General features: G+C 42.2%; 1 protein-coding gene across 4 annotated transcripts in view; it reads right to left on the reverse strand.

Annotated features, from left to right (window-relative positions):
• Positions 1–267: 267 nt before the first annotated feature.
• RC3H1 (ring finger and CCCH-type domains 1) overlaps positions 268–25,912 on the reverse strand; it is a 55,210-nt gene continuing 29,565 nt past the window's right edge. The window contains exons 5-20 of one of the 4 annotated variants that reach the window (XM_033151246.1): positions 22,660–22,835; positions 20,088–20,288; positions 19,380–19,512; positions 17,650–17,768; positions 16,297–16,409; positions 15,287–15,568; positions 14,374–14,591; positions 10,709–11,100; positions 8,862–9,020; positions 7,794–7,946; positions 6,309–6,522; positions 5,205–5,298; positions 4,967–5,096; positions 3,210–3,353; positions 2,038–2,144; positions 268–1,129 (exon numbers count right to left, since the gene is read on the reverse strand). In XM_033151246.1, the coding sequence (XP_033007137.1) occupies positions 979–1,129; positions 2,038–2,144; positions 3,210–3,353; positions 4,967–5,096; positions 5,205–5,298; positions 6,309–6,522; positions 7,794–7,946; positions 8,862–9,020; positions 10,709–11,100; positions 14,374–14,591; positions 15,287–15,568; positions 16,297–16,409; positions 17,650–17,768; positions 19,380–19,512; positions 20,088–20,288; positions 22,660–22,835 (2,786 nt within the window). In that variant the 3' untranslated portion in view covers positions 268–978. Of the gene's footprint in view, positions 1,133–2,037; positions 2,145–3,209; positions 3,381–4,966; positions 5,097–5,204; positions 5,299–6,308; positions 6,523–7,793; positions 7,947–8,861; positions 9,021–10,708; positions 11,101–14,373; positions 14,592–15,286; positions 15,569–16,296; positions 16,410–17,649; positions 17,769–19,379; positions 19,513–20,087; positions 20,289–22,659; positions 22,836–25,912 lie in introns of all 4 variants that reach the window. The other 3 variants (XM_033151245.1, XM_033151244.1, XM_033151242.1) reach the window with 3 other exon arrangements.

Raw genomic sequence — 25,912 nt, forward strand, 5'->3', positions numbered from 1 at the left:
CCCACCCAAACTATAACTTCTACAGCTCTCATCTTGGGCAGATACTGCAGCTTTCCCTACATTAGGGACCCTACACAGTCCCAGTCCTTCCCAGAAACAAAAGTTAACACAGAGGTTGTGCTTTAGACCTGACAAAGAAGCAGAGAGACCCAAATTTCTCAACCTAACCCATCTCTGACAACTGAAGCCATTCTACACTTCAGTTTCGGTGTTTTTAATCTGCAGAAGAAATGCAATGGCTGCCTTTCAAGGATCAATCAATATTAGCCGATTTATGCTGCCTCACCAGAAATGGAGCAGCTATTTCATTCTTACTCATGTAAACAGATCTGCTTGTTGAGGTGATGAATACATGCTTTCCAAACTGAAGTTAAAAACCTATCATGCTTAGAAAAATACAATGGATAATGGTGATGTACTAGGATGCTTAAAGGGAGTTACTTTCAGAAACTCTGAAACATCTTCTGACAAGGCAATTGAGAGCTTCCTCCTCCACTGCAACACTTCCTATTTTCTTTTCAAACTCACGCAAAGCAGTGGTGAGTGAGACTGTTTTGAAGGGAGAAGAAAAGAGGAAATTATACACTGGGTATGTAATAATACCAAAATAAAAGAGAAAACCTACCTCATTAAGATCATACAATTAATCAAACAGAGTGTGTGTATATATATTTATATATATAATATCTGTTTCTTTTAAAGCCCTGGCATTCAAGGCATCCAAAGTTATTAAAATAAAGTTCATTCACAGAACAAAAACAAATTTAATCTGAGTTGCTTGCAGATACTGCTAATTTTCATTTTTTTAATTAAAAAATGTGTTAATGTGAACTATGTGCAGGATTTGTTCTAGTAGTGGTGTTGTGCACATTGTCTCAGGACCTGCCATTGTTGCAGCTCTTGCTCACTGTCTCCCATTATATCCCAAGGAGGGGTAAAAGTGACCCCAGACAGAAACGGAGAGATGCTTTTGTTCCTTCAGGGAGCAGATGTAGGTGTTGCTCCTGTCCTCTGGGCATCCAAGTCGCCTCCTCCCGCTTCAGTATCTTCCGACAAGCTCAGAGCTGCAGTTTTGCTTGAGAGGAGGCCAATGCTTTCTTGGGTTGGAGCTGATCCATTTGGAACATCACTGCTGAAGAATGAATGCCAAAAAGGGAAATTAACAGTGAAGACGGTGAGGTAGAGGAAGAAAGAAACTGAATAAAGTTTTTTTGTTTTTTTTAAAGAACAATATTGAGAAGACATCCTGAATACAGTCGGCCATGGTGTTCCAAGTGGCCACTATCAATCACAATCAAAAGTAAAATACAGAATACTCTAAATACAAATTCAGTGAAGACAGATTATGCATTCTGAAGGTAGTAGAACTGGTTTTAACTCACATTTGCTGCGTTCCACTATATCGGTTTTCTAGGCAAGGCACATGGGTGGAAGCAAATTCCACATACAGTCGTACCTCGGAAGTTGAACGGAATCCATTCTGGAAGTCTGTTTGACTTCCAAAACAATCGGAAACCAAGGCACGGCTACTGATTGGACGCAGGAAGCTCCTGCAGCCAACTGGAAGCCGCGAAAGGTGTTCGGGTTCCAAAGAACATTTGCAAACCAGAACGCTCACTTCCAGGTTTGTGGCATTCAGGAGCCAAAACGTTCGAGTTCGCCAACCAAGGTACAACACTACTTTAAAATGCATTTCTATGTTTAGACATAAAACAATTATAAATCCCCAAAACAAACAGAATACACAAGAAAAAGAGAATATATTGCCATGTTTATTTTAAGATCTTTAATCTGCCTTGTTAAATTGCATCTGTTTGGACTGTCTCATCTCTGTTTAGGGAGCAGTACGCCAATATTGTAATATGTTACAACCACTAGTTCAAAGCAGAGCATAGACAGAGATGGTAACTGGGCAAAATAAATTTGACAGGCTGCTGTGTACTCTGTGACTACATATATTTGCATGGTGATAGTGTTCCTGTTGTGACCCACCTTGGATCAGGTTGTGACCCACCAGTTGAAGACCAGGGCTATTACCTGAATGTAAGTGCAACATCCTCAGCTGGTAACTTGCTTTGCTGTCCATTTTCTGCCTGCTTACTGGCACTCACTTTGCTTTTCACTTCCAATGAAGACTGACTCTCCTAGGGAAAGAATAGGAATACCTACAGTTCACTAAATGTAGGTAAGAGGTTTTCTATGCTTGTTTCACAGATGAGGAATGGGATAATTGTAAAACCACTGCAGAGACCAACTCACACAAAAGCCGCAGGGCAAGGGAACATCTGAGACATATCTGCCCTATCCATTTGTTCAGGATACACAAAAGCACATGTATCAAGCAGCAAAGGCTAAAGAATTCTATCACCAAAGGCCTGAAAACCACTGCCCCAATTCCAAATGCCAACTAACAGGTGTGGTGCCCAGGCTGCAACACAGGGCATGCAGTGGTACAGTTTTGAACTGCAGGAGCTCATCATGAGATCTGCTAGCCATGCTCTCTAGGAGAGTATAATATGCAACCATGTTGATCCATTTTATGATAAATACCCAATTTTATAGGGATCAGCTGACAATTATATAATAATTGGTGGTGCTGTTGTCAGCATATGGAATTTGGCTGGGGAGACCTGGGTTCATATCCCTGATCTGTCAGGTGACATGACTCCAATCTGATGTATTGGTGCTTTCTTCTGACTGCCCGTGTTCAACTTGTATCATACACCAAGAATTAACAGAAAGGTATTTAGTCCGCTGAAATGCAACCTTTAGCTTTCAATTAGAAACACATGCAATCGTGCAAAGCAGTATTACTATTTAAACTGCTAGTGTGAGGTAGGAATACCCACCAAGGAAAGAGTTACCTGCCCTCTGCTTGATCACTTTCCTCATTTTCCCAATTTCCTCTATGCTAATCTGTCCCAAACAGTAGTACAACTTGAAAGCCTCATTATCACCTCATTCACTTGCCAAGGGGGGCAGGGGCGAGTCTTTCAATTACCCTGGCACTCTAACACTATATAATATATTATAAAGGAAAACAAAAGCTGCAAAGCTACAGAAGTCAGAATATTTATATTAAATCACTGTAGTCTCAAAAACAAGAAGAGTTAACACTGGCAGCTGTTATCTAGAGTTAAGCACAGCAACTCACCCAGCAACAGCCGCTTCTTTTTCAGTCTCCTCTGCTCACCCTACAAAACACTCACCATGCTCAGCTCCCGGGTTCTCTTCCCGATCTCCCTCTCCACCTGGTGCAGCTCCAAGCTCAGCTGTTCACTTGAGATCATTCCAGGCCACTTAGGAGGTGGCGGTGGGGGCTGTGGCTGGCCTGCCAAGGGGGTCGCCTCCCTCTGCAACAGCAGCCTGTTACTAACAGCCTAAATGCATAAAGCGAAGCACATACACAACTGAGCACAGAAAAAAAACACCATGCAGCCATGAGGATGAGGCCAAATTTCAGGAGTATCGCTTGGTTCCCAAAACCCAACCTTCCTTCCTCTCATATGAAATACACAAATTGGTCATTACTCCCAGGAATGTTTCACACACACATGAAGATAATCTTAAATCAGAAATATAGCTTGTGAAACACGCAGCCCTTTCCCCCAAGCTTTGTGAACAATCTTTCATTTCAGTTTGTAGCATAAGTGCTGATGCCTGGATCCATGCTCTGAGAAAGATGTGAGACAAAAGAAAACAGCACAGACATAAGATGTCCATTGCTGGATCAGGCCAAGGGTCCATTTAGTTCAGCACTCTCTTTCTGGAAGGAGGTAGCCAGGAGGATGGAAAGTTCACAAGTGAGAAAAGATAGCGAGCACCATCCTGCTGTTCCCCCCCCCCCAAAAAAATTCAGAGATATACTTGCAACATGGAGGTTCAAGTTAACTGTCACAGTTATTAGCCACTAAGAAACCAGCTCTTTGTGACGCTATGCAAGCTAGATGCCATCACTCCTTCTTGAGGTAGTGAATCCTAAAAGGTAGTTTGATGTTGTCTGAAGTACCATGTTCTTTTCCCTGTTCAGTCCCTACAGTCCACTGATTTCATTGCGTGACTGAAAGAGAAGCATGGTTGTGTCTCCTGTTTCAACTTTGTGAAAAAATCTGACACGTGCAGGTATTGGTCACCTTCCTCAAGGCGTCTCACTGATTGTCTGTAATCAGGTTTACTACATGCTGGTGCTGTGGTGAAGCTGACTTAACCAAGCATCTGACTATAAACATCTTGGTTTTGAAGCAGTGGCTTTCTGTGATTTATTGGAAGTTTACTAGAGGTTACTTAATGAGAAGGAGGTGGTGGCAGTTAAGCTTCCTTAAAATACAGTTTCCTTATCACTAGTGATCTCCCCTTGCAACCTGTAGTTGCAGGAGTGGTGCTCATAATTTAAGAAGTGTTCATAAAGGACAGCAGTGAGGCCAAACAGGCTTGGTAAACAGCTGACTGCATCCTAGAACATGCTCCATGTTACTTAGCAGTGCACAGGAGTCTGCAGCAAATCATTCAATGTTGAATGAGTTGCTCCTAGCCTGAGAACCACTGTTCTAAAACGAATTATTTCTGCCTAATTTGCACCGATCTGTACCTAGCTGAACAAATAAAATATAGGTGGGTAGCCGTGTTGGTCTGCCATAGTCAAAACAAAATCGAAAATTCTTTCTAGTAGCACCTTAGAGACCAACTGAGTTTGTTCCTGGTATGAGCTTTCGTGTGCATGCACACGAAAGCTCATACCAGGAACAAACTCAGTTGGTCTCTAAGGTGCTACTAGAAATAAAATATAAGCATATTGGTATCTTTTGTAACTTTAACAACACTTGAAATTCCTAAATGTTATGAAAACATTTGAATATAACAGAATCAGAGGAAAATAAATTATATTCCCACTGTGCGCTCTCTCTCTCTCTCATATCCAGTTTCTCAAGTTCCTTACTGCAAAAAGACTTGGGATACAAGCACCCACCTCCAGTCCTCGTGTCTGCTGGCTAATTTGATGATTTAGCTGCTGCAGTTCAAGTCGAAGCTGCTGTTCCCTCTCAGATGAGGGCAAAGGCTTCCCATGGCCAGCCACGTCTGTCATAGACAATCTCTCCCTTTGATGACAGAGAATTTATTTTCAAGGCGTTAGAAAAAAACCAAAAACTTCTATAGTATGTCCACCCAAACACAGCAGGTTTGGATCCAAGTTTGGATACTCTTACCTGTCACTAGGGCGTCCCTGAGAAGAAGGTATGTTTTGATGGGGTGAATATGGCGAGCCTCCCCATGCACTGTGTGTTTCATAAGGGCTGTAATCTACAAAACAATTGGGAAGGTCTATTAAAAAGCGCTGATTCAAGTGACTTATATTCATGGCAGAGAAGATGAAGTTGCACAGTTGCTAAGGCAATGTACGTAATATTAACTGGTTTTTCTTTGCTTTTGTGAAAAAAAATGTATGTTGAAGAAAGTCTGCAAAAATACTGACAGACCTGGGTCATATTTTCCTCTCCTTTTAAAACAGCCACCCTAAAATGTTTGGTGGCTGGGATGGGAATGGAAGAAAAGAACAAAGAGCAGTTGAACACCACCACCACAGAGAATGTTGGAGAGCTTTAAAATACACATTCCAGCTTTCAAAAAAGAAAGATAGATCTGCAGAGGGAGCAAAAAAAACCTCATTACTTCTAGCCTGGGGAAAGCCTGCTTACGTGGGCTAAAGGGGTATTGGAGAAATCTACCTACTAGGAAAGAATCATCTTCATGCCAACTTTTGCATGTAGGACATAACATTTAGAATTTGCCTGTATGTCACTAAAAGGCTCGCTCACAGGTTTGCCACAGTGAGTATGCAGTATGCAGTGCAGCAGGGCCATGTATCCACTTGGTACAGTGTATGTACCAAATGCCTCCATTTGCTTCTCTGCCCAAACTGCCCCAGTGTAACCTGAAATCACTGTACAAGGCAGAGCTCCCACCTACTTCATGCTGCAGACAAGCACTGGGACTCAAGGAGGAACCTCAGGCACGCTCAAGGGTTTACGTCAGCTCACTGATAATTGTTGAAAGCCTCTCCCTACGGCATTTCACAAACCCGTTTTCGGATTTCTCAATTTTTGAACCGTTTGCCACACGGCATACAGGCTTTAGTTGATGAAGCACAGGTACAAACACCCAACTAGCTGTGGGATGCCTCCCAAGGTTGTGGCTGAAGGGAGGAAGCCCCTACAGGAAATTCTGAATGTGTGTGTCTATTAGCAACTCCTAATTCTAGACTTCGGGACTGATGAAAAGAAAGCAGGCCTCCAAAGGGGTACGCTGCATACCTGAAATGTTGCCTGGCTTTGTAGATGCCCCTTGAACTGTCATGGCTTGCATGGGGCCAGGGTTCTGATACATGGCCTTAGATGTACGTGAGATGGCACCGAACCTTGACACCGTTGGCCGATCTCCAAACGGAATAAGATCATCATCACCAGTCTCTGCCGCTCTCCTCTGCAAATCCAAACGCTGGTCTCGCATCCCCTTGCTATCCACGTTCTGGGAGGGTGAACCAAGAGGGTAGGGGATTATAAGCAAGATTCTCCATTTTAACTGACTCTTCTCAGTAAGAATAAAATTATCATTTCACAGAGAACTGGGGGTGGGGCATGTGTGCAGAAAGACACTGTTCCAACAAATTTCTTTCAAAATCTAGACACACTTTAAAAAAATTAACACCTTCTAGGATTTCTCTTGGACCCTTTAATATTTTAATATTCTATAATATTTTATAATGTTGCTGCCCAAACCACTACCAAAGACAAATTGATATTAAAGATAAATTAAAACATTTATATACCCCTTGTTCTGTTGAAAGGTTACACCGCCAGAGCCCACTATTCTCCTTCTTCCCAGAATGCAGCATCTCTCACACAGCTGAGGATCTCCAAGAGGAGCAGAACACAGTCAGGGCTACATCCAACCCCGTTCTCCACTCCTGGTTAACCCCACCACCACAAACACCATAAAAAGTTGAAATGCTGCCCTTATTTTACTTGAGTGCAAATGGAGCGGCAGAAAGACAGGAAGGGGGGCATTTTGGCTCAGTGCGAAACATGCACTCATAGGTTGATGAAGGAGGCAAGGCTAGAGCAGTGGATCAGATAGAAACACAGCAAACAGCTTCTCTGAGTAGATACTTTTTTCTCACGGGAGTCTTTAATTCAAAACTAATTTTTCACAGCACACAAACGGTTCTCTTGTGACACATGGTTCGGAACCACAGCACTAACTTCTAGCTCCATTCAGACAACAACATAGTTTAGAAAAAGACAAACACTGATTTGAGTCTTCAAATGCTCAACCAACCGACCAACCATACTTTAGAGATGCTTGTCTTCACACTCAGCTTCCTAAGTTGACTCTCATTTCCATGGTACTGCTAGCTCAGAAACTACAAGCCATTCTTAACACAAACAATGGTTTGCAAATATGCTTCAGAGTACAGTCTCCAATTCTGTACTCTTGGGTCAACTGCAAACCAATGTCTGTCAATTTAGATACAATGACAAACCATATGCAAGCCTTCTTGACCATGGTTTATAGAGTATGATATCTGATCTGAGGTCTGATAACTAGAAAAAGGGACACCAAATTGCACTGCAACACCAGTAATGATCCAAAAGTGGTCCACACCTTTTAACAAATAGTTTAGAGCTAGGATTTACTGCATGCTAAAGCCAACTTATTATAATCTGCCCTTCTGGTACAAGGTCCAATTTGAATAGCACCCTCTGGCACTGCTTGTTTGGTCTTTTCTGCATGCTTACCCCCATCTCAACAAGTCCCACTGCTGCTGTGTCTTTTGGTTTTGGATCTTTGGTTCCAATGTAGGAGCCAATGGTTTCACATGACCAGGGAGAGTACTGGCTGTAATCATTTCCTTTGTATTTGCCAGCTACCTTCAGATCTTCATCTATATACTGCAAAAAAACAAAAACAAAGTCCATCTTTGTAAGTGAAGGAGAAGAAGAACATTCAGTTATTGCAATAGTACTAAAATTATTTTTTTAAAAAAAATCCTATGTGCCTCCACTAAACATCTGAATCGACTCCAAAATAGCACTTGAGACAAAGTGGTTTGAAAGTGTTCAGACACTTCCAGTCTGACTATCGTATATGGTATTTCTTGCATAAATTTGCATAAAATGCAAATAAACATGCCCAACATAGCAAGCCTAGTTAAGACCATTCTAATATTTAATGGGAACATGAAATATGGCTGTTAATACAAAAAACCTTCAAATATAATGAGTGCACTCAATGTGCCACTAAAATTGGGTGGCCATTCTAGTGGACTGGCTTATTTAGAAGTCAGCTCTAAAACGGGAAACTGATGGCACAGTATTTCTCTGAAGCTCTCATTACTATGTCTCTAGCCCAGTTCAGACATGCTGCATCCGAAGCATGGTGGGCAGGGGAGAGTAAGCCTTCCTTCCCCACACAATCTGACAAGACCCTCTTGCTTCCCAAGCCACTGAATCTCCACATGTGGCATAACATTTAAATAGGGTGCACATCTTTAAAATCCAATGTGCACAATGTGCACAATTCTTAGCATTCATCCGACATGCTGATCATGTTGTTCTGGACAATGCATGTATGCACTACTGCACCCATGTGTGAATGTCTGGTGGAGCAGATAACACCCAACAGGTAAGACAGGAAGGCATATTCTCTCTCCTACACATGGTTGAATGCAGTGAGATTCTGGCAGGACATGATTCAAGTGCACCTTTCTCCCTGCGTGTCAGACTCAATACATTGCTCATTACTAAACCTACTTCCATGACTATTACTAAAGCAACTCAACAGCTATATTTCAAAAACATGTTCACCTCATCAGTGTGTAAAGAGTGAGGCAGAGTTGGTGATGGTGCAAAAGGAGGTGGGGAGATGACCTTCCTTTCCTCTAGCTGGGCCATGATCTCCTTTCGTCGTCGGTGCAAATCATCTAGACTGGGATGAGGCTGAGGGGGAGGCCGGCTATAAGGCTCCTGAAGACAGAATATCATTTTGAAAAGTAATACTTAAAACGTTTAAAATTTAAGACACAATCAATTATCAATTCTACAAGTGAATCTAAAGATGAAGCCTACAATCCACAATTGTTAGGTTTACATCAATGACAATGAACAAGACTAAGCATGGAGAAGGTGTATTTCCGTCCAAATTTGAAGACTAGACTCCTTTATATTTGAGCAACATGCTCCAAATGAGAAAGCAACTCAGTAATACAAGCAGGTGAAAACATCAAACCATTGTTTAGGAAAGTAGCTTGTTTCAACAACTGGTAGTTAAGAAGAACCACGGTCTTAAGGTTGAGACAGCACACTAAACTGTGATTTATCTAAAACACAAGTGGAAGCTTCCAACTTTTTCGCAGCTGTGCTAGAAGAGGGGTGGGGAAAGCAATCTATGGTTCATTCTCATAATGCTAAGCCATAGCTTAGTGTTACATGTGAGCACAGCCATTAAAGTTCAGAAGAAAACAACGAAGACACTGAAAACTGTTAACATACTAATTTTAGCATGCACAAAGTGCTATGCAATAGATATATAGGTATTTCTTAAATATATTTATATTAATAAAGTTATTTACAAGTTTCAAACCGCTTAGTGTATCCATTAATTAGACATGGGAAGTTTTCCACAGTGGAAATTATTTTGCAGAAAATGTTCTGGTCCACTGCTAAGAACTGCAAATTTCATTTGAAAATATGCAACTTTTAAGCTCTTGTGGTTGCAAAGATACCCATCTAAATAAAAGAGCAATGTTTCCTGAAATCTCAAAAGCCATGTGAGTTGTCAAATAATATTTCCATACGAATCGAAATCCAGCTCCTACAGAAGAACAGAAACATTCTGCTCCTCCAAAACTCTGGAGTTGACTAGAATAGCCTCTGCGATTCACTCCAGAAGGGGACAGTCTTCCCCCTTTGTTCCCTCCAGAAATTCAATTCCAAGACAGAGACTGTACTCTGCACACTGTGTGGCAAAGTCCCCAACGATGTGTAAGTAAAGAAGTCCCAGCCTCAAATTGGGAGATCTTTGGATGAGGATGTGCTAGAACCCCACTTTGTATGCCTCAAGACCTCAGAGTCAGGCTGCAAGAAAATATCATCTTGTTCCTCCAACAAAAACACCTGTGTTTCTGGAGCAAGTTTAACCTCCAGGAAGGAGTGAGTACGGTCACTGTAGAAGTATCTGTGCTCCCAATGGAAGCTATGGTTCTGGTCCAGAATTCTTTGAGTGGGAATACAGTGCAAACTTGATCTCCCATTTTCAGCACCTGAGGGCAAGCCCTCCCTCTCTGTATGCCCCACATGGTTAGCAGAGGCAAAAAGAAATGATAAAAAATAGATAAGTGCATTTTTAATTATAACGGTTGCAAATTTTACCTTTTGTTACTGCAGAATCTTTGTTTCTTTGATGTACATTTTTGTTTATTTAAATGAAACATACATATGGGCCTGATCTAGATGAAAATCCCTACTCAATCATGAACTTACTCAGTGGCCCTAATCAAGCCCAACTTTCTACTTCTCCCTTGTGTAAAATGGGATTTCACAGAGCTGCTGCAAGAATGAAGACTGTATAGCATTTCATAGACTAAAATGCCAAGCTCCCCCCCCAAAACAGACAAACTAACAAACTAACGAGAAGTGACATATAGAACTCGTACCCTGTGATATGAAGGTCTGATCTGACTCAGATGTGGACCAACTGGATAGTATCCTTCCATCTGTGGATATCTGTCTCTTGTTTCAGGTACATATGGCGACACAGCTGGTGGAGGAATTTCAATGGGCACGGGGCTTCCTCGGATGATTTCTTCCCTCTGGTACGGCTGGGGAGGAGGGTACATGCGCCGGCTGTCGTAATGTGGAGGGTACATGGGTTGTCCCATAGGAGGATATTGTTGGGGCTGTGCACTGTACTGAGAATTCACCATGCGATCCTGGAGGTATGGTGGGTAATGTTCTAAATAAGGAGGGCCTGGTTCCGGAACAGACGGTGGAGGTCGGACAAATCGAGACATACACTGCGAAGGCTGAGCTGCAGGATAATACACACCTAAATACACAAAAGAAAAATTTGGAAAGGTGCTTTAAAGCAATTCACTCATTCAACTGCTTCAGAGAACGGAAGTGGCAGTAAGTTGTCACTTTAAATCTCCTTTTCACTTTATGTTTGAAGATGTTAATCCATTTTTACTAAGCTACGGCTGTTTGGAAAGAGCTCGGAAACACTTTGCATTATAACAATAGATCATCACTTGTCTTAACTTTTGGCCAATGGTGTTTTATAAATTAGCATGAGGAAAACATGTGGAAGCCTCAAAGAGCCACTACAGTGGTACCTTGGGTTACATACGCTTCAGGTTACATACGCTTCAGGTTACAGACACCGCTAACCCAGAAATAACGCTTCAGGTTAAGAACTTTGCTTCAGGATAAGAACAGAAATCGTGCTCTGGCGGCGCAGCAGCAGTGGGAGGTCCCATTGGCTAAAGTGGTGCTTCAGGTTAAGAACAGACCTCCGGAACGAATTAAGTACGTAACCAGAGGTACCACTGTATAACTATGGGGCAATTCAGAGAGGTGTCTCTGAAACAGTCCTCTCAGCAGTGATGCTAACAGGACAATGGCTCATCTATTCACCCGGCTTGGGAGTGTGTGGCTCCCTTAGACACCAGCAGGAGCAGGAGTCACCAGGAAGACCATCTGCCCTAAGAAGCCAGATGATGACAAGGGGCATCATAGGCAATAATGGCAACAATACTGAGAGGGCTAGAATGGAATGCATCCTTTTTTTAAAAAAAACCATTGGCAATATTTTGTGTTGAGATCCCGCAGGAAAAAGGGATTGGTGAAGTTGTTGTTTGCCACATGCAAACAGGAAAACAGCTTCAAAAAGATTAGATTGTCATGAAAGCTAGTGGGATGAGATAAAAGAACCTGGAGAAGGTGAGCAACTTTGTATCATAGGATTGCCACCTTTCACTGTGTTTTCAAGAAATGGGTTAATTCCTGGGAGCTGTACCTATTTCTAAATATATGGCCAATGTGCAAAGAAACTTGTGAACTACCACCTGCAAGTGTGACTGCTTCCAGTTGGTGGCAGCAGTTTTCAACTCTGAAAGTTGCTACGTCTAGCCAGACGGCTCTCTCCTGGCTTGATGAAATAAAATAAGGTACCTTCGTTTCCCTATTTGCAAAAATTGTGAAATTCACTTAAATTTTTCAATAAAATTTGTAAAAACAACTCACTTGGTCTTCTTAAATAGTGGAGTGGTTGTGCTTATACACTAGATTTTAGTTAGAAGGCGAAGTAGTGATGGGTGTCGGAATAAGGAGGGCTGGTCATCCCTTGCAATTCTGAATGTGTGAACCTCAACAATCTGGGATCACTTACAAATGTGAATTCATGATAATTTCAGTTTTAGTTTAACAAAAAGCAGGTATCTAGCTCTCCTGGTTACAAAGCATCCTCTGAAAAATGTGTAGGTCGCCTTTTGCAAATGTGCAAAAGGTTCCACCAGCGTTAAGGGATGGAATCACTTTTTCTTGCTTTACTTCACTACTTGCCCTTGTGCTCCCAAGAAAGGTACATACACATCCCTATTGCTTTTCATTCATACATTTCTCTATTCCTATACAGACAATTTCCCTCACCAAATTCTGTACTTATCTGGTTCAAGATACAGCTTGCAACTGTAAAAAAAAAACATGTTTACACAAATTATATTGATCATTCTGAGACCAGAAGTTGAAATCTCTGTGTAAAGAGTTGGGTTATATTTTGTGTTATACATGAAGTGCTACAATGATAGGATGTTTGAACACACAACTAAGAAGGGGGTACCGGTAGGAAGGATATTGTATTGAAATTGATAGGTAGGGTAGGAGACAGCTAAGCAGCAGTGTGTCAAATATTGGGGTAGTTTCTCTGAAATCCACTGCAGAGGGCAAGAAATGCAGTTGTACCTTGGATCCCGAATGCCTTGGTACTTGGACGTTTTGGCTCCCGAATGCTGCAAACCTGGAAGTGGGTGTTCTGGTTTGCGAACATTCTTGGGAACCCGAACTTCCGACAAGGCTTCCACGGCTTCCAAATGGTTTGGTTTCTGAATGTTTTGGAAGTCAAACGGACTTCCGGAACAGATTCCGTTTGACTTTCAAGGTACAACTGTACATGGCCTACCAAAAGAGAAGTACAAAAAGGTATCCCTCAATAAATTCCTTTATACACACAGGACCTGCTTACCTCCCACAAAACATTCCCTGGAAATAGTTGGTTAGGTGAACAAGTCCACAATTTCAACTGATTCCTATAGGAATCAGTGATCTTTCTCCCTCTCCCACCATGGTTTCTTCCTAAAACAACTGCAGCCAACCAGCAAAAGAGAGACAAAGGAAAAGCTAATTTGTCCGACCTCTCTGATTCATCCAATCTTTCTCCCCACCCCATTGTTTCTACCTGAAAATGGCTATAAAGGTAAAGGTAAAGGGACCCCTGACCATTAGGTCCAGTCGCAGACGACTCTGGGGTTGCGGCGCTCACCTTGCGTTACTGGCCAAGGGAGCCGGCGTACAGCTTCCGGGTCATGTGGCCAGCATGACAAAGCCGCTTCTGGCGAACCAGAGCAGCGCACAGAAACGCCGTTAACCTTCCCGCAGGAGCGGTACCTATTTATCTACTTGCACTTTTGGCGTGCTTTCGAACTTATACTTGACCAAAAGAAGCGCAAGTAAGGAAGTGGGCAAGTTCCAGCCCTTTGGCTCTCTGAATCTGTGTGGAGTGTATATCAATGTTTGGGCATACAGTGGTACGTCCAGTTGCGGACAGGATCCATTCCGGAGGTCCGGTAGGATCCTGAGGTTTCCGCAACCTGAGGACCGCTTCTGCGCATGCTTCCGGGTTTGCCGCTTTCGCATCCTGAAGTTTACCTAACCAGAGGGTTACATAGCTGGAGGTACTACTGTATTTCTTATGTTTGGATACGTGAATTGGTAGATAATGAGCAGTACGTGTGTATATGACACCTATTTTATTAACAGTCTGATATGCCAACCTTTTAAAATCCAGATGATCTAAAAGGCTGGAAATTGAAGTACCAGACTGAAAATTTAACACTAACATAGCAGTCTTAACCATTGTCTTCTCAAAAGCAAGTCCTGCTGAACTCACAGGTAAGTGGGGCCAGGATTGTAGCCTAATATATTCTGATATCTAGCACCCCATCCTTCATCTAGGGCAAGTAAGTAAGTAAGTAAGTAAGTAAGTAAGTAAGTAATATGCAAACCTTTGCCCCAAGCCCCAATTTTACCCAGATGGCATTGTTACCTGATTGGTAAGGTGGAGATTCAAATGGTGGACCTGCTCCCCGAGGATCTGGGTAAAACACATCTGTTTGTGGAGCTGGATACAACTGGGAGCCTCGTGGCACCATTTGGAGTTGCTTCCCAACAGATATTGGAGGCAGGTCTGCAGGCCCTCGGGGGGCCACTGGGTGAGAGTTCACTGGTAAGGCAGATAGAGAACTCTTGGGAACGGATTCCAGCCTAAAAGAGATCCATCACAACATTAGAGCAGCTACAAACCTGGGATGAATCCCACAGAGTATTGCTGCTTTGGAGCCTACATTGATTTGTACATTGACTTCTCAGCAACCAAGCATATGCAAGAGGTAGCAGAAGATGGAAGGTGGAAGCATCACCGCTGCCAGATGATATTAAGGGAGTCCAGCTAAGGCTCCAGCAGCTGCAGCAACCCAGTTTACAGAAACACAAAAAAGAGCCCTGCTCGATTAGACAAAAGACCCACTTATTCAAGAAACCTGTTCTTATCAGGTGCCCATGGAAAGCAAGCACTCTCCCCCCTTGTGATTCCCAGCAGCTGGTATTCCTTGGCATGCTGCACCCAATGCAAGAGACAATACACAGCCATCATGGCTAATAGTCATGGTTAGCTTTGTCCTGCATGAATCTGCCTAAATCCCTCTCGGAGCCAACCGAGTTTGTGGCCATCACTACATCTTGTGGGAGCAAATTCCATACTTTTAACTATGCGCTTTGTGAAGTCTTTTTGAATGGAAGTACTGCCACCTATATTTGAATGTGTATATGGTGGTAATACAGTCCAGATACAGATGTGACCTGAATGCAAAAGTCATGTCTGTGCATCCAATTTATGCACATGTGGACTGCATTCTCTAGATTGGGGAGTTTATATGAACACCACGAAAAGGTAAACGTACAAGTCAGGAGGTGACCCAGGGGCACTGCTGCTAAGATGGTCAATTTTCCCGGGCTTCAAGGCTGAATCATAACTGGAGTCGGTTCCACGAGAGATAAGTTGTGTCACTGCGCTGCCAGTTGAAACAATCCCATTTGGCAAGGCAGAGGGTTTTCTGTTGGGCAAGTCCATACTCCCTTCGTCTGAGAGGATAGCTGCTGCCGACAGGCCCACTTCATTCAGCTGGCCTAAGGAGGCACTCAGGGGTCTTCGAGGAACCAGACGTTTGTTCATCTTACGAAATCTTCAGGAGAAACACGTGAGGAATTGTAGATGAGTTACAGCTCGCGTTCAACAGTTATTTTTCTTTTCCTACTCAAATCCTAGAGCACAAACTTTAATTCAGGCACGACTATTGCAGCTGGAACGCCTGCTATGCCAAACCTTATTGGTGCAATGAGGTCAGAAAACACTAGGCACCATGCAGCAAACATGGCTGCTTGCTGCTTATAAAATGTCACAAGGTGTTTTACTCAGTTGCTGGGATAGTGAATATGTAACTCGTATTTTCACTCAGTCCTGTCCTCTTTAACAGCCTGTAGCACACCAATCTTACTGTCTGTCTCTGTCTTATCTCATTTCTCTCTAAATCAGGGCATAATTCCAGTTTAACAGTAAAACCCACACACTAGTATGGCAACAGCAGACTAGGGGCATATTGGGCAAGATACTAGAAAGTTAGGAAAACAGGGCTTACCCTTGCAGAAGCCTTGTTAGTTGGGGTGTTTGTGTGTGTGTGTGTGTGTGTGTGTGTGTGTGTGTATTGACAAGCTCTGGAATTTAATTCTTTCACCACCATTTTAATTTATCTTTGTAGATTTCCACGTCCTCCCCAATCCCCATGCAGATGATCTGAAACATTTATACCTTCAATCCTAATCAATTATCCATTCTAAACTGGATACTCTCCAGCTCCGCTTGCACAATCTGATAAGTTCACAATCAGAAGTAGAACAAGACATGGAATCTTACTTTTCTAGTTCTTCCTGCGAGTGTGCAAAGGTGCAGCTGGCCCCACGGGGGCATCCTCCCCTCTGCTTCATGTCTCGGCACATATACGTCTTATACTTGCTGTGTTGAGGAGGCTAGATCAAATGGAAAAATAAGGAAACTGAAACCAAAATTCTCAAAGTCTACAATTATTCTTAAAATAATGCTCCAAAATAAATCCAGAATTTAATTTTTTTTAAAAAAAAGACTGTGTAGATAGATCTCCAGAAAGAAAGCTTTGTTAGAGAACTGACCAAGAATAAGTGGGATATACCAGTGAGCTGAGGACACTATGCAATTTATTTTTATTTCCAAGTAAGCATGCACTGGGTTGTGCTGCATGTGCTGTGATAGCTGATTTAATAAATGTAATCCACCCATCTCTTTATTGAACACCCAGTGAAAGAAACTGAGATATGAAAGCTAGGAGCTAAATGGCACCTTAAACCTAGGTTATGGGCACAAGAACGGAATATCTAGGCGTGCTTTTTATAACAAGAATACAAAGCTGAAAATGAATGAACTGCAGCTAAAATATTATGTTCATTTTTCACATGGTCTAGTCCTTCCCCTGCCCACCCCCCCTAATATTCTTAAGAGGGTCTCTTCTCCAGTCTTCAGAGAGTAGCTAGAAGTGGGGAGGTGGAAAAAGGTCCTCATTTTCTTCTACTCTGCAGTTTCAATCTGAAATCTTAGGTGCAGTTTTGCTCCCAGGGCTCAGAAACTGCTCGCACTAATGAAATGCCCTGCTGCAAAATGCGCCTAGAACAATGGGAGTTTCGAACACTGTCAACACCTTGACAATATTCGGTATGGAACCATTAGTAGATAATCCTTTCCCCAATGATGTAGCAATTCCAGGGTTGGAATTCCAATAAAGAGTTCCATTTTTAAGTTGCTTTTCTGTCATAAATTCTACTGTTTTAATGCGGATCTCATCTTTTTTTTCTCCATTCATGCTGCAAAAGTTGCAAAGTACTACACAAATGCAAAAGCACTGCTAAATATTTCAATGGCTTAAAAAAATATTCCACACCTAACCTGCCTGGTATGTTCTTCTCCTTCCACATCCCCATCAGATATATGATTCGGTCACCGTATCAAACCTCTCCGGTGGTGAAAAACAGTTTATATGTTTTTTAAAAATAATAATAATTAACTATTATTATTATTATTATTATTATTATTATTATTATTATTATACCGCCCTATACTCGCAGGTCTTAGGGAGGTTCACAGAAGTAAAAATTATGGCTACTGCAACCCAGAGTGTGGAGGTGCGGCACTGTAGGGAAGAACAGAGAAGGAAGTGCAGGAGTGCACACAATTCAGTACCTGCTGCTGATCAGCTCCTTTCTTGCTGTGATTTTGGATGTAATCAACCAGCCCGTGTACCACAGTCCGCACAGCGACAAGTCCATTCTCAAGCTGCTCCCAGGTGGGTGGTGGGGCATCTACAGTGTTTATAAGAACAATTGAATTTATCTCTGGAAAATGAGAAATCCTGTAGAAACAGGATCTGAATCATAGCAAGCATCAAAAAAATTTAAAACATGCAAAATTTTAGTTCTGAAGGGAGAATAAATTTGACAGGCAAGACTAAGGAAATGTCTATGGAAATTCAACAATGATTTGCCAGATTTAGGGAGCAACAGCAGCAGCAGCAGCAGCAAACATTTCCTGTCTGTCAGTAAGGAATAAAGTTATTCGAGTAGGAATGCTTGAGAGCATTTGAACCCTCAGAGAGACACCTCCCCCAGAAAAAAATATTGTAATTGTGGGAGATATGAAAGAAGATTAGAGGTAATCAAGGAAAAGCAGCAAGGACTGAGAAAGCCCAAGAGAGTCATTTCTAGTGAAAGGACTGTCTCATTAACATGTGTTTCCTTTTGCTAAAATATGGCAATATAACCCTACTACAACAATGATAAGCAGAGAGACATACACAGACATGTCCTCCCCAGAAAGGGCTGGGCAGGATTTAGCAACACTCTGAGCCTAACCTCATGAATTCATAGAAAAAATAATCCTATGATCCTGACCCATTCAGAATTATTCAGGTCACAAGGCCTTTTGCTATTATCATTAAGGTCTGTGGGACCTTATGGAGTAGCCACTGTTGCCACAAAACCAACCTAAGTCCTAGAATATCTTAAAGGCAAACAACTTTATTGTGGCATATGTTTTTGTGGGCAAGCCAATCAGCATATCTGTGTGACTTATTCCCAGCTAATGTCCATTGTTTATGAATAAACAGAGCAAGATCAGTAGTGTGAATGCACACCTATAGCAGGAATAGCCTGGGTTCAAATGTGGCCCCTCCTGGTTCTTGGAACCCTCCCAATGCCGTTCCCCTCACCATCTTTATTCTGTGCACTCTTCAAGTGCTTTCCCCAGGCTGGAGTGCGTCGCTGAACTTTGGTGCCTCTTGCTTGCCAGGAAAGGGAGATGTGTATGTATAGAAACCTATATACATGTAACACACAACCTTTGCACAAAAGGAACGTAGCCTGCTATACAAAAGGGTGATCTATTCATCCACTGACTTTCACCCCTGACCCTGTCCATCACTGGGATGCAGCCTCTGGAAGGTTTTCCACGAGGGGATATAACCCTCAGGTAGAAAATGGTCACCACTCCTGTTGTCTCAACTCACAGGAATGTTTTTTATGCATTAGAATTCCCAAATGCTGAGACTGCCACAACTCTGAGAAGTCTAGGCACATGGTGGGCAGAAGGTAGATTTGTACTTTATAACTAAAGGTGCTCGACCCCTGGATGAAAATTTTGCATTTTGTTCTGCACCAGCCACCATTTTGCACCCTGCTTTGGTGCATGGGTCTTTGTGTTCTAGAAAAAAAATAAACAAGCCTGAAGTCTGTCCTCCATTAGAATATAAATGAGACTAGAACATCTCAAGAGAAACAGCTTTTTTGTTAATAAGGAAACAAGAGAGTACTCTATTCACTTGTGCTTCTCATATTGACAGGTATGTTTGATTGAAAGATATGCACAGCCTCTTCTGCTGAAGTGAACATGAATATAAACCACTTTTTAATAGTTACCTGGGCTGGGATCAATATTTGCAAGGAGTTCTAAATGGGGTCGAAGCCGGTTCAGATTGGCTGGGTCACCAGTCCTCTGGAGAGCGATAGTTAGTTCCTGAACACTCTGTGCAAAAGAGGCTGGGGTCTGCAACTTAAATATATATGTACACAATTAGAACGGCTTTCTGTACTCCTAGAGACCATCTTCAGTGAATCACACCTAAAAGATACATTTTTTAAATTTCTTGTCTCACCAGCACTCAAGATGTGTGCCATTTTTCCAACAGAGATGAATTTACTCTAGAATTCAAGATTTCTTGCCATTCCTGGTGGTCAATCACAGCTTAGGCCCTCTCCAGTAATACAGCCTGCATGTTCATTAATTGTACATACCAATATACAATGCATCAAGGCTCAGTGATATTAAATCCTGTTTAAGAGGGCAGTTCTTACAGAACTGAAAATGGAACTAGCAACCCCATCACAGCTCCACAAAGCACATTCTTGGGACAATCTCCCAGCCACTTTTCTGCTTCACCCTCATGAGGAAGGCTTGGGCTTGTCCTTGACATTAAGAGCACCTGAGAAGCATGGTATGCCTTAGGAGACTCTTGATAGCAAGTGGGACATGGGAAGAAGAACCGAGGATCCCCACTCACAACTAATATCAGCAATAAAAACGTAGTAGAAAATTAAAGAAAGTGGAATGATTTGAAGAGAATGTACCTTGTCAATAATTGACTGCATGTGGGATTTGTGGGACTGGTCTCCATATAGCAATGAAGACCACTGATCTGGGGCAATGCGCAAACCAGCCTCCATAGCAATTTGCACAATCTGGGAATCGTGTTCTCGTCTCAGAGCTTCATAGGTTCGGAACTCCTCCTTTAACTGCATCAGGGAGGAATCCTCATCTCGTTTAGTCACCTGGAAGAAAAAATCCATCTGGATTAGGTAAGAGGACAATACCAAACTTAACCAAATAAGGGAACAATTTCTCAGTTCAGTTCCCTGGCCCAAAAGTATTAGCTGCTTATAAAGATTTATGAAAGGAAGTACTATTGCTCAAGAATAATTCTTCCAGTTTGTATGGGGGAGGGGTCCCCTCTCCGATGATCAGATGAAAAGCTGAGACAATTGTGTATTAAATAATACACAAATTCTTAATACATTTAGCAACAAAATAAAATATCTATGCAGAAAGATTAGATTATCATTACTAAAACGAGCCTAGAGTCTAGATTCTGTATGAGGTGGGATTCCCCTCCCTCTCCAAAGGCACAGAACATTCTTCAGAGCAGTTGTGAATCCTAGGATTCTGTGAATGATTCACTGTAACTAAAGGTGAGCAAAATAGAAAATTCTTTCCAGTAGCACCTTAGAGACCAACTGAGTTTGTTCTTGGTATGAGCTTTCGTGTGCATGCACACTTCTTCAGATACACAGAAAGGTGAGCAGTTGTTCAAGGAGTGTTAATTCTCTCCAAGGATAACTCTTTTCTATTCTATTCTCTTTAAAGCAAAAACCTGACAAAGTGCAGCTGGAAGAAAGAACTATTCAGTTCCTGTCCTTCAGAGAAGGCAGCAGTGCTCAATTGCCTCCAAAACTAAAGGGATATTGGATTTTCTCATGAAATGCAGTACATGAAATTGCACAATGAAAGCCAAAAAAGAGAAGAGTGGAAGGGGAAATAGGTGTTCTTACTTTGACTTGACCAACACACTCTGGCTCATATTACAGTATTTTTCCTTGTATAAGACTAGGTTTCCCCCTTTAAAAATGTCAGAAATTTGGCTGCGTCTTGTACATGGATGCATTTCCCTCCATTTTCTTAAATCGGAGTCCCCCAAAATAGGCTCCCTATGTCTTATACATGGGGGTGTCTTATAGACGGAAAAATATGGTAAATTGTTATGCCAACTACTGCAGGCAACAATTTCCACACTGTCCTTGGGACGCAGATGATTGATGTAGGGTGGGTAGAGGAAGTTCAGAAGGGGGCATGTTGATGTAGAGTGCTGTACCGTAAGAAACCAAGCTCTGTACTTTCAACTTTGCTTAAGAACAAGGCTTCAATAACCAGAGGGCAAATATTGTAAAGAGTGACTGTAAATGAATCTGCTTAATCTTGAAAAGCATATTTCAAAGCTAATGCTGCAAGGACTGAGAGGACCTAAAAGTAACTGGCCAAAAAAGATACCAGAGCTGAATCTGAAGCAGGCTATTCAGACCTATCTTTTTCTTTTCTTTTCCTTTATAAATAATCTTTATTTCAAAATATTTTAAAAGAATACATTCACACACAAATATACAACAAAGAAAATTCAAATCATACAGTACTGGTTTCAGAGCTCTAGTGCTCAGTTAAGTCTTGCTGCAGCTCATCAGTCTGAACTGCAACTCCTGCAAATGGCACTGGATGTTCTAGAATTAAAGTGAGAAGACCAATCTAATGAAGTTCAGCAAAATTTCCTCATATTAAGGTATTGGAAAAGGTGGTAGGAACATTCCTGCTTTTCCTGTGACCTAGTTTAACAGCTTAATTTCAGACTATTCCCTGGGCGCCAGGCACATTTTGCTGCTGCTGTGGGTCCAATTATAACCACATGGAGATATCTGGGCACCAGGTAGCGCCTGACATCTCCATCGAGTCAGCTGACTCGTGCGTGGCAAAAGATGTGTGTCTTGTCCTTCTGCACTGCTGCGCGAATCATGGACATCTTAGTCCTCCACCATCACATCAAGGAAAGTAAGTGCAGGGCTGAGTACAGATATACTTGACACTGCTGCAGCCTTTCCACCGGCCTCCCAGATGAAGCTCACAGACCACAGTTCTTGCATACTGGGACAAGTGAATCATTGTAAGAGCAAACTACAATCAAGCAATGTAGTTGAGATAATAGAATCATAGAATTGGAAGGGACCCCCAGGGTCATCATGTCCAACCCCCTGGCAAATACGCATTCTGTTGTGGTGATGGTAACTCAGGTTTAAGGGGCCTTTGGGTGCCTAGCTTATATATCTGAGTTTCTAAAAGTGGATCTTGGGCCTGGTGTCCCAGGCAAATGATCATCCAAGAGATATTCTGGTGCATTTTGAGTACTACATGATTAAAGATTCTGTTTCTAAAGCTCTTTGTAATATTCAAACTGGCTCCTTGATGTGAAGGGTTCTTCTGAATATAGGTTATCCTATCTGCACTCTTTCTGCATTAATAATAACAACTCAGTATCTACTTCAAAATCACTGAACAAGAAAAAAATCGCTGAAACCACAACCAGAACAGATTGCTCTGTACCTTGAAACAGGAGGCTCTGTATAGAAGCTGGACAACATGCCCAATGCTGGTTTTAGAAGCCTGAGGAAATCGTGGCTCCAACCTCTGTACCACAAAGAGAACCAAGACCTTCCGAGACAAAGCAGATCCATCTTCCAAAGCCAAAAGAACTAACTTGAGAGCTTCCTCCTGCATTGCTGAAAAATAAAGAGTAGCATGACAGAATGCCAGGTATTAAGAGCAATTTCAGATACATACTGCTTATTCTATTTTGCTCAGGCCTTACATAACTTTGTTGTTGTTTAGTCGTTTAGTCATGTCCAACTCTTTGTGACCCCATGGACCAGAGCACGCCAGGCACTCCTGTCTTCCACTGCCTCCCACACCAGGCTTAATGACTGCATTAGAGGTTCTACAAACCTCAGTGTTATGGTCAAGCTGTGAAATGTGGCACCCACTATGAAAACAAACAGCTTGAGTAGAATCCTGACAATATGCAGTTTCATTTAAAAGAAAATCTTTAGTCTATATCACATGGTTTTAGAAATGTCAATAATCCAGTGTACAGGCAGGTCTACTGTTGAAAATACTAAGAATCCCAATGCATTTTTTGCTGTATCCAAATCAAAAGATATTACAGTATTATAACTTACAGTCTGATATTATGAAGGCTGGCAGGAACTCTGTGCAGGTTGTATGGAAAACAAATGTTGAAATATATCTAAATCAACTGTTTGCTTTCATACTCCACATCTAAGCTCAAACTGAATCTGTCTTCTCATTATTTTGACAATTTAACAGTTCTGTACTCAGCTGTTGCGCTGTGCTGATTAAGCATGATGAGACTGCTAGGCAGCTAGACCAGGGTGGATTTGATTTAAATCAAAGTGATTTAAATCACTAGTCAGTAAGGCTTGATTTAAATCATTTTCTTGCAGAAAGACTCACTCTTGCTGGTATAAGGTTTCATTTTTGGAATACCGGTAATAAATTTTCAGAGTAGTTTTTACAGTTATATCAAAAATTACTGACTTGGTTATACGATTAGAAATACATAGAGAGATAATTATGAAATTATTGTGAAGTTTAATAAGCTAACTGTTTATCTTTGGACAACTTTTCTGCTGTACTTTTTCTAGAGGGGAGGGAGGAGGAGAGATACAGTTGGTGGGCCTAGGATGGAACAGGCTTGCAGAAAGAGCAGGCAGAGGAGAAATAGGCTGGTGGAAAGCTGGAAAGGGGGAACCAAGGACTGGAGCAGAGAACTTCAGGGATTCCTACTGCAGGACTGAAGTTCCAGGTAGAGACTTTATTGTTTGGAGAATGTCAGGCGAGCCCTGTGAAGAAGGGCATCGAACCAGTGAACTCTTATTAGTCGACTGGCAAGCACTTCAAGGTCTCGTCAAGGACTTACCAGATCCCAATTACTATTTCCACCACCACCACCCCTTTGGATTTGCTTCTACATTCAGGTGCCTATTCTGCACAGTTAAGTGTTAGTGCAGTTGCTGGAACCCAGTGGGGTTGGGAAGAGGTTGCCAGTGCTGAAGTGCCTTCAGCACTTGCCTCAAGTCTGAGTTGCACAGACATGCAACTGATTTGCACACTTATTACACAAAGACTCTTGGAGTATTCTGTTCACAGGGTTGCGCTTTCATTTTTACTGATTCACACTTAGCTACTTCTGCAGATCTATTCCACTCCAAACAATCTATTCATTGAACCTCTTGGAACTTCGCATTTAAGAGGTAAGGGTATATAAATTTGCAAAGAAACAATGATTTTATAAGATTTTTCCTGTGAGGAAAAGGCATGTTATCTCTGCAGACACAAATTCACACTTTCGAGAACTGCAAAAACAAGCAGCTGTGATATCTTCTTGTTAGAAAAACTGCCCCAAATAATCTTACAGACGGACTTCCGGCGAGGATGCCATTGCGGGCGGTCGTGGGTCGTTTCGGTAGGAAGACGACCCTGGCCAGCCCGGGGGTAGGAGCCCCGCTACCGCACAGCGGGGCTCCGCTAAACCGCGGGTCGAGCGTCCCGCGGCACGGGCTCTCCAGCGAGCCCACTATGGCGCTGAACCCTTCTCCCCTTCCCCTTGTAAAAGGGGCGCGGGAGTGAAGGGACAACGGCGCCAGGCTGTGGAGGCATGCCCCAACCGGGCTGGCGAAGCGGCGGCTGCCGCCTGCACTGAGCTAGTCGTTCTACCTAATTTGGAAGATAAAAGAAGAAACCCGTAGGCCGTGAGTACGGAGATAATTGGATTTAAAACTTTTGACAATTGGCACTCCGGGAGGTACGTTAAAAAGGAAGCCCGTTCCTCCCTTTGTTGAATGAAGAAAATAACACTGTTTTTAGCTGCTGCTGCAGTAGCAGATACAAAGTTTCTATGGAGCTCTTTGACAAGTGAGACTGACTGAACCCCTTTTAGGGGAACTAAGTTGTTGGAAATATTTCTTCTTGAAGTTGTTGGATTGTAATCTTTTCACCCTGACTCCGGGGGAAATGGCGGCTGAAGCTTATGGTTAAAGATGGAAAAGTACTGAAACTTGATACCCTCTGCCTACTTCTACCATGCTTGGTTTCGTTTTTAAATTGGCTTTAGACTCGGGATTGATACATGAACAAAGGATTACTCTTTTGAAGTTAGAACTGCTAAACCAGAAATTAAATTTGTTGAACCAGTATGTCGAAGAAAAGTTATATCCTACAGGAAAGACTCTTGAGAACTTGGTTAAACTGGAAGAAAACCTTGTTAGGGAACTTGAGGAAATTTTTGAGAAACAAAGAACAGTGACTATGCAACTCCGAGAAGATGGAAAACCCTGTTGGTGTGAGAGACCCAGGGTGAGAAGACAATTTATATCCAATTTCTGGGGTGAGAGCCCAGAAATGAAGGGAAAAAGATTTGTGAATCTACAACTAGAAGATGACTGGAATTTTGAAATGGAGATGCTGGAAGGTGATGATTTGTGTTACCTGGAGTTCCCTGCAAGGATGTTTATAGACTGCGTCTGGACCTTTGGCTTTAAAGAAAAAGAGGACATTCTGGACAATGATGTTGGTGGGAGATGGAGAAATGTCTGGGGGGAGACCCCGAGATGGCGAAGGAAAATGGTTAGAAAAGGGATAGGGTGAGAATATTCAAAATAAATCAGGATGGTTTACTATGGTACCCTGAAGTCAGTGTGTTAAGAATTTAAGATTTTGAACAAGTGAAGAGATATGTGAATTGTTTATTAGCAGCAGTTTAAATGAAATAAGATGTATG

This window comes from Lacerta agilis, chromosome 6 (assembly GCF_009819535.1).
Source record: "Lacerta agilis isolate rLacAgi1 chromosome 6, rLacAgi1.pri, whole genome shotgun sequence".
Taxonomy (NCBI): Eukaryota; Metazoa; Chordata; class Lepidosauria; order Squamata; family Lacertidae; genus Lacerta; species Lacerta agilis.